We start from the raw sequence: 8,924 nt of genomic DNA, 5'->3' as shown, positions 1-8,924 counted from the left end.
CATAAAAAAATACTTTCAAATCAAAAATAAAAGCAACATTAAAAAATAGCCCTATTCAGGAAAAAATAGGGGAAAAGATTCATTTGTGATGCTCACACAAATATATTTGTACCAGGTTACAGAGAAAAACAAAGGAAAAAGATCTTCAGTCATGGACCCCGTCCCTCTCTGGAGGGTTTCAACAATTTAACTGCAAAATGCAGAAGTTGGTAAAGAGAGCAGCAACCCTCGGCAACAGAGTTAATAACCACAGAGGTTGGTGGGGGAGGAGGAGGATGGGTATCAGAAAAAACAAACAAGAGAGAAAGAGCTGAGTACGGAGATGGATTGGGATTATTTGCTCAATACCTGTGTTAATCAAGTTTATTTTATCTTTTAAAAAAAGTTAAACAAGAAATGCCAATTATTATTTTCTTTTAGCGTGCTAGTAAGAAAGGTTGTATAAACTCTTCCCTAAATCAGGAAAATGCTCAATTATGATATTTTTTATTTTTCTAGAAAGTTATTTTCATTTTCAAATGTACTTTACTAGCATCTGAAAAAGAATCGTCAGGGCGTAGTGGCTCATACTGGTAATCGCAGCAGTTTGGGAGGCCGAGGCAGAAGAATTGCTTGAGCCCAGGGTTCAAGTTCAGCTGGGCAACATAGGTAGATCCTATCTCTAAAAAAATTTTTTTTAAATAGCTGGGCATGGCGGCTTCAGCCTGTAGACTTAGCCACTTGGGAGGCCGAGGTGGAAGGATTGCTTGAGCCGGAAAGGTTGGGGATGCAGTGAGCTATGATTGCACCAACTGCCCTCCAACCTACGTGAAAGAAAGCAAGGGAGGGAGGGAGGGAGGGAGGAAGAAGGAAGGAAGGAAGGAAGGAAGGAAGGAAGGAAGGAAGGAAGGCAGGCAGGCAGGCAGGCAGTTAAGAAAGGGGCAGGGAGTAGGTTTAGCAATGTGCAATGAGCATCTAATAAATTATAGTTGCTTCTTCAAAGAGGATCCCCGTATAGCTATGAAGAGGTATCTACCCATAGGTGAATACATGTAGGTGAAGGGATATACAATACAGGGTAAATTGAAGGACAGAAAGGGAGCCCAGAGAGCCATAAGGTAGGGTCAGTCTCCTTCCCAGAAGGAGTGTGGGGTGGTTGACACACTTCTCTCTCACAGCAGGACTGGGCAAATACAGCGTGGTCTGGCACAGGAGAAGATGTGTGGCTGCAGCCAGGAGGAAAGAGGAGCAGAGTCCGGGGTTTCAACCATCCCTGAAATAAAGGATGATGAGGGGATTGCTGCTGATCAAATACCTGAAGAACAGAATTTCTGGATGGCAAAGAAGTGACATGAAGTCTGACAAGACCAGAATATGGGCACTGTGGGGCCCATGGCAGAAAACCAGAAGAAAAGAGAAAGCTAGACCATTTGATGTTTTGTGGTTTCATTTATCCGGCTTGTTTTTCCACATTTAAGATGTTGAACTTGTCTGTAGGGCTGGGAAAGAAGAGCTCTGAATTTGAGGATCAACTTTGCCTTACTTGAAGTAGTTTTCTTCACTTTTTTAGTTGTTGGGTCCTACTTGGTGTTCCCTTAAAAAATTTCAGGATCTTTTACCCTATGGAAGTCAAGTTGCTACCATCAGCAATAGCCACCCCGGAGTGGCAGGAATTCTTGCTGTAGGTGGTGATCTAGTGACCTAAAAGTTGCTATCTGCCTATTGGGAGCCTGGTAAGCAGCCCGGCACTCCCATCTCTCCAGTGTCCTCTCGCTCTGGTCTTAAAGTCTCCAAGGCCCCAGGCTAAGTAGAAACCCAGCCAATGAATAAGTCTCCCAAGGCTTTTCTGCCCCCAAGGTTATCCCCCTAAGACAACACAGGTGAACAAAGGCTTCCCTCCTTCCAGGACTGCTTGTTAATCAAGGAGGGCCTGAGTTTCTCTCCCACCCTCTCACTCCTAGCAGAGATTCAGGCTGGCCTTGAGCTGCTACTCTAGGAATCCCTTCCTTCTTCTTAGACTCACGGTTGAACACAATGCTTCTCTTTCTTCCCGGAAGGCAGCAGCTCCTGAAACTTCTCAGAAAGCTTCCAGCCTCTGCCTGTTGGGCCTCAGCGGCTGATTGGCTTTGTTTCAGCAGTTGGATGACGGTTGGGAGGTGGGGTTTGCAGGGATACTGAAAGGAAAGTCCTTCAGTAAAGGAAGGAGGCCTGGTGAACGGAAGTAGAAGATTCACAATTGGAGTCCAAAAAATAGAATGTTATTCCACAGGAGAAGGTAATAGATGTCAGACATCAAAAGCAGTAAATCATCTAGAGGTTAGGAGGGGAAGGAGAAGGGAGTTAAAATGCAGCAAAGATGGATGAGGAGGCCACTCTGGAGTGCAGGGAGAAAGAATGCTGTGACCAGTGAGTCACAGGGAAGAATTGAGACATATTATATCCATATGAGGGAGAGTATATATATATATACACACACATTCCCTAATTCAAGGTAATATATTATACATATTATAATGTTCTATATATACATTCTCCCTAATTCAAGGTAATGTCAAAGAGATAATATAAAATACGTGTATATTTATATACGTATGTTACTTCATTGAGACTCCATGTTCTCATAATTTAATATCTAATTCATAGAATTTTTAAAGGATAGATGAGGTAAGGAAAAGAAAACACCAAAAACATAGGTAGGCAGGCAGCAAGGCTATATTCCTCACTCTTGTCTCTTCCTGTTAGACTTTAAATTCCTTGAAAGCAAAAACTGTGTCTGTCTATCATTGCATTCCCCAGCACTTAACAGTGCCGTAGCTTAGTAACTGTTTCGCGATGCATGAGGCAGTCATTTTGGATACAGAATTAGCAGAAGGCGGTCATGATGAGGGTAACAAGTAGTATCGTATGAAAAAGAAGAAAATATTATTAATGTGATATAATAATAATTTTAAAGCATTATTAAAATATTATTATTATTATTATTAATGTTTTGGTTTGAAAAAGTAGCTAGAATAGCCAAGATTGATACCTCATTTATTATTTGCCCAGTATTGTGCTAAGGACTTGGCGTATATCCGCTCAGTGAATCTTGACAGCAACCCTATGACTCAGGCATAATTTTGACTCCCATTTTATAGATGAGGACCACAAAACACTGGGAGCTTAAGTAATTTGCCTAAGGCCATACAGTAATAAGTGACACAGCTGGGATCTGTATACAGTTGTCTGACTTCATTCCTGGGCTCCAAACCACTGCAAACCAAACCACATACAACATAACCATTGATGAAATGGTAATATGTTTATCCAACACATAAACGTTTTGGCAAGGTTAAAACATTTTAGAAAATGTAATGGGTTCCTAACTTAACTGATGTTCCCATGTGAAAGGAAATAATTATCAAAAGACAATAGCTTCCGTAATCACCACATTTCTTATTTTTTATTTTTTAAAACGAATCTTCAACATACTTACTAAGGCATACAGTTATTTTTGAGCAGTCTACGAGATAAGTATTGAGAAACCCTCTAGAATACAACATTTCCCAAACATCTGGAAATTTTGTGTGCTGTAAATAATGTTAGTAATTTAAGGTTGGACAAATGGATTAGAAAAATAAATGGAAAAGATTTTAAATGCATATCCTAAAACAGTTATCTAAATCTTACTAGGAAAAAAGATATAAGCATATTAACATTTTTGCTTTCTGGATTAATGGTAAAATTATGAAACTACCTCTATCATTTTCTTAATTCAGTGTAAGATCCATTTTCCAGGGCTATATAATTAATTATAAAATAACCTGTTGGTAAGATTCACAATGAATATCTGATGTAAAAAAAATTTATTTTAATATTTTATTCTCCATTTTAGCTTATTTTATTCATGTGCGTGTTTTACATACAAATCCAAGGAATTTTAAGGAGGAATATTATAAAAAGAGAAGTGATCCACTATTTCTCCACTCTAGTATTGGACTAGCTATTTTATATACTTCTTTCCTATGATAATCCTACCTTCATTTTATGAATGAGAAGAGATTGAGGCTGAAGCTAATGAACTTTTCTAAATTTACTGCTTAGGGGTGGGTATGGGGTAGTTCTCTCATTTGACTCTTTCAAAAGTTGTTTCTCTTTATGTAGCCTTTCATTGGTGCAACACATTTGATGTTCCAAATTCACTAACACAATGAACGTTATGCCCTATTATAATCCTGTTGGACCTTATGGCCTATTACTCTGTCTGATAATTGAAAAATAATAATCGTATTGAGATACATTAGATTCTAAACTTTACCTCAAGTCATAAAACCAACTAGCTACAATGTGAATACTTAACATCACCTCCTCTGCCTCCCCTGTCTTTTCCATCACAGGACTTTTTTTTCCATACAAATACATTATAAAACTTTCTGTGGCATGTAATTTGCCACCAGTTGAATCATTTCATAGTTGTCATTGTATCTCTTTCAGAATATTAAAGAGGCCTCTGGCATGTTAATTATTCTAATTTGGGCATATTAACTTTATAATTGTTCTTATACTGGTTATACACTAATGTTAAACTTTCTGATAAAATTTGCCTTGAAAGTTATAAGATAATTTTTTCTTTCTGTCAGAAATAGCATATGCGAAGACATTTGGACTTTACTTTATAGGCAATGGGATGGCCTTACAGAGCTTATGAACAGACCATGATGGAACTTGACTTGCGTTTTAGAAACAACTAAGATAACAGTAGGGTCAACAGCTGATGGAAAAAGACTCTGCAGACAATAACACAAGTCTAGAAGCTTTTCCAATTGTGTAAGTAAGAGGTAAGCTGATAGTAAAGGTGGCAAGTTGTAGAAAGATTTCGGAGATACTCAGTGATCCCATAAGAAAAACTAGAAGTGTTATTCTGTTTTAGAGAAAAGAGGAGCTAAATAATAAATTGAGTTTGGGACATTAAAGGGCTTTCTAGGTAAAAGAATAAAATAATTGGCTGGTATTTAGAAGATGGGACCTACGGATTTCTTCTCCAAGGTGCTCAGTTATTTTCGCTACATTTTTCCTTTTACAAATGTTTTGACCTGAACAAAGCAGAATTGACTAAGATGAATGAGCACTGGGGTATAACGGAATCACCAATATGGAAAAAAACAACAACTGGCCGGGTGTGGTGGCACATGTCTGTAATCCCAGCTACACAGGAGGCTGAGGCAGGAGAATCCCTTGAACCCAGGAGATGAAGGTTGCAGTGAGCAGAGATTGTTCCACTGCACCCTGGCCTGGGTGACAGAGTGAGACTCTGTCTCAATTTAAAAAAATAAATAACTATAAGTTTTCCCAACTCATAGTACTTAAGCGTGCCATTTTCATAAAAACTAGTTTCTAAACTAGACACGGTTGAAAAAAAAATTCACTTTCCCTGAGAGAAAGAGTACTGAGGTATAAGGTCAGACAGCCCTTTTTTAAATCTCCTGATTCTACTGGGTAATCAATGAGCTGTTCAGCGATAGCCTCATCTTTAAATTGAACTAATAACATTATCAGTCTCGTAAAAGATTTAATAACGTAATTCATATGAGCAGTAGAGGTCCTAGCATGTAATACATGCCTCCAGAACATTAGCCACTATTATTTATTATTTCCCAGAAGTAGAAATATATATTTAGCTACAGAAAAATTTTAAAACATAGCTGTTATATACATATTTATAACATATAGATTTGTGTGAATCTATAGTACTATCTTAAATTATAAATACATTATCTGCATTGAATATTGGTATAGAGATCAAATGATTATAAGGTACATTGCTGTTAAATAACATAGAGTAATTTATATTTTCAAAAATTAATGCTATGTTTATCTTTCAAAGGTAACCTTGACATTCTTTCTCAATTTGGAGAATAAAAAATATGAGGTTTTTCAACTCTTCTACAAGTTAATAAAACAAAAGGAGACTAGTGAAAAAATGTCAAATAATTATAAAAAGGTACAATTTATTAATATAAAAGTATAAAGCAAATACAACACATTCATTTAAGCTTGACGGATGTAGACACAAACTTTCAAATTGGATTGTCAGTTTTATCAAACTTGGAATAAACACACAAACACACTATTTACAGATTTTGGTAAAACTAAACAGAAACGGAACAAGTAGGACATTTATTTTTCACAGAACTAAAATGACACTAAATGACTTATGTACTTGCAAAGAAGCAGGTGAAGTTTTCAAAGGACAGCTTTATTTCTTCTTGTTGTTGTTTTTATGGTATCCAAATGAAAACCAAGACAAATTCTCCTGCTCTTTTACTTATAATGATGAAACCTCAAGGCCTGTACTCAAATATGTATTAAAATATACCCATACATATATGATTTCTTGCCAAAAGGCATCATTCTTCTTCAAATACAAAAACATAATAGGAAAAAAAATTTTTCATTTTCCTAAAACAATCTTAGATCACATTTTTATCTTTCTTCTGTGTATAGCCCTGGAAAAGTAGTTTGAATGCAAAGCCCCTTGACAAAATATCTGCTTTTTGAAAATGTTAATTTAATATACAAGAAAAAAAAAGCCTCTGGGAGAAGATGATAAAAGAGTTAGAATTTCTAACTCCTAGGCTGAAAAACAGCATATCAGAAAGCCATTCAATTTCCTTTACAATGCTGATTAAAGCCTTCATTTTAACCTTCATTGTAAATGGAGGACATTAATCCCTAAGCTGTTCTTAAACAATTAATATTAACCTTCTTCAATTCTACCCATGATTTCCCTGAAAAGCAATAGTTGAGTTGTATTTATTCAGTGTAAGGGATAGGTATTTCATTTTAAATAAAATCATATAAGCATGTCTCTATGTGAGATATAAATGTTATACTCATCTATGTATATAATGCTAAGTCATGGAGAAATTACAGTAGTAAAATAATACAGTCATTAGCAATGTCATTTTGAATTAACTGATAAAAAGAGTAAATGCTTGAACCGTCTTAGAAAACAAATTACTGTACTTTCTAGAACAGTCTAGTACTTTCTAGAACAATATCTTATTCTGCTGAAATAGCTTGTAGAATCATAAATAGCTGATACACAGTTCCTGTGATTAAGGTTAGGCAGTTAAGAACAGCAAATCAGAATTTCCTTAGGGTCCATTTTGAGAAAATAATAGATAATTTAGTCATTTGTATGGCTTTATAGGTAAAGTTAAAAAAAAACATACACAACTACACATACTGACTTCTGGAGTATACAGTTGGTGACTTCATTTCCATGTGATAACTTTTCTGGGTTGTTCGATGGGAAGGTATCGAGTATCTGTAGCTACTGCTCTTTTCATTGCAACAAAAAACACAACAGAACAGGGCTCCTCCAGCAATCAGCACCAGTGCCGTGGTCCACCCTATGTAGAGGGCTTCTCCAAGCTCACGTTTTTGGGCAACATCCACTATTGGGTTGTAGAAATCTCTGATGATGGAATTGGCAACCCAGCTCACAGGGATGAGCACCACTATGCCTGTGATGATGAAGATGATTCCAGCGGTCAGCAGAGTGTGACCCTTCACCTTATTGTCCTCCATGCACCTGGTGCATTTCATGCCAAGGATGGCTATCATGAAAGCCAGGAAGGACATCACGGAAGCAGCACACATTAGTCCTCTGGATGCCTGTAGGTCCGGAGAAAGAGCCAGCAGAGAATCATAGATTTTACACTGCATCCTGATGTTAGCATGCCTCACGCAATTCATCCACAGTCCTTCCCAGAGGTTTTCAAAAACTACAATGTTGCTTTCAATGAAGGCAGACACTCTCCACTGAGGCATGACGGTGACAGCCACTGTGCCCACCATGCCAACACCACCAATCACCAGTCCAGCAATTTGTAAGGCATAGGTTGCCATTATCCTCTGGGATGGGTTTCAGCCGGCTGAACTCCTGAGCTGCTAGATCTGCTTTGAAGCAAGGTTCACTGTGCCACAGGACAGAACAGTTTTTCCTGTAGTAATGAACTCAGAACCCAGTGGTTTTTCAAATAAGAGCTGCTTTGCTACTTCTGGCTAGATAAAATCCAGTGCTGGCTGGCTGAGCTGTCCCTGCTATTGACTTCAACAGGGAAACTTACAAATCAGGTGTGGCAACTTTCTTAGCCAATGAGAGTTGGATGGTAACCCAGGTGTGTCTAAACCAACACTTGGGTCCTTGGAACAGCTAGACCTGCACATAAACATTCTTTATACTTCGCAGTCTTCCAAGAAGACAGCAGTATGTTTACCTTTGGGCATAATTGTAAGTGGTTGCATAAGCATCCAGAAATGAGCCAATCCCTTGTAATGTGAAAGGTGCACCTTGTACAGGCAATTCTGATACTCTTAGTAAGAGCTGCTGGGACCAAAGGATAAAATAAAATATCTGCAGAAGAATTCTGCAACGCTGTCGAAATGCCAAAGTGAAACGAGGATAGGGGATTGAAAGATTGCTTTTACCTGGGAAACCACATTCTTTGGGACACATGTGATCCAAGTGATTGATTTAATTTGTCTACAACTTCAAAGCAAGCTCTAGGCTGGGGTGAAATCAGGGAACAGATCATGCCAGAAGAAAAAATAAGCTAAAGTAATTAAATACACAAGGTTTTCCTTCTCCTTGGCACCTAAAACATATTGGAGTTTTTTAAGCCAGAAAAATTACTCACTGGCATTTTTTTGATAATCTTCATTTATAAAATTTTTTTTGCCAAAATAAATATCACCAGATGATTTTCTTATGTAGCCAGCACTATAGCAGTTAAACCATAAAGTGATTTACAACTTGCTAGCTTATGAGATTATTTTGTGGTATTATTCTTGCTGCTTTGTCTTCCTGGGCTGAAGGAGTTAGAATTCTGCAGATGGCACAAGAGCCATCTATGTCTATGGTCTATGCAAATGGCTGATATCTCGAAATAAAATATTTG

The 8,924-nt window shown here is 37.5% G+C and overlaps 1 protein-coding gene and 1 long non-coding RNA gene across 2 annotated transcripts; both read right to left on the bottom strand.

Moving 5' to 3' along the window:
* Positions 1 to 1,413: 1,413 nt before the first annotated feature.
* Positions 1,414 to 5,170, bottom strand: LOC116550690. The gene is made up of 3 exons (XR_004268531.1): positions 3,716 to 5,170; positions 2,003 to 2,187; positions 1,414 to 1,599 (listed from the first exon to the last, which is right to left on the bottom strand). It is a non-coding gene; the product is annotated as an uncharacterized LOC116550690 (long non-coding RNA).
* Positions 5,171 to 5,941: 771 nt separating this feature from the next.
* Positions 5,942 to 8,093, bottom strand: CLDN8 (claudin 8). Its single transcript, XM_032277058.1, has one exon. It carries the CDS (start codon positions 7,870 to 7,872, stop codon positions 7,198 to 7,200), a length of 675 nt encoding a protein of 224 aa, XP_032132949.1. The 5' UTR covers positions 7,873 to 8,093; the 3' UTR covers positions 5,942 to 7,197.
* Positions 8,094 to 8,924: the final 831 nt, after the last annotated feature.

This window comes from Sapajus apella, unplaced genomic scaffold, assembly GCF_009761245.1.
Source record: "Sapajus apella isolate SASKATOON/1434 unplaced genomic scaffold, GSC_monkey_1.0 scaffold8, whole genome shotgun sequence".
NCBI classification, from domain to species: domain Eukaryota; kingdom Metazoa; phylum Chordata; class Mammalia; order Primates; family Cebidae; genus Sapajus; species Sapajus apella.
This window is presented reverse-complemented; position numbering and strand designations above follow the sequence as displayed.

Bases quoted from the DNA above. Each gene is read 5' to 3' on its own strand.
- CLDN8 (XM_032277058.1), bottom strand. From the start codon at position 7,872: ATGGCAACCTATGCCTTACAAATTGCTGGACTGGTGATTGGTGGTGTT.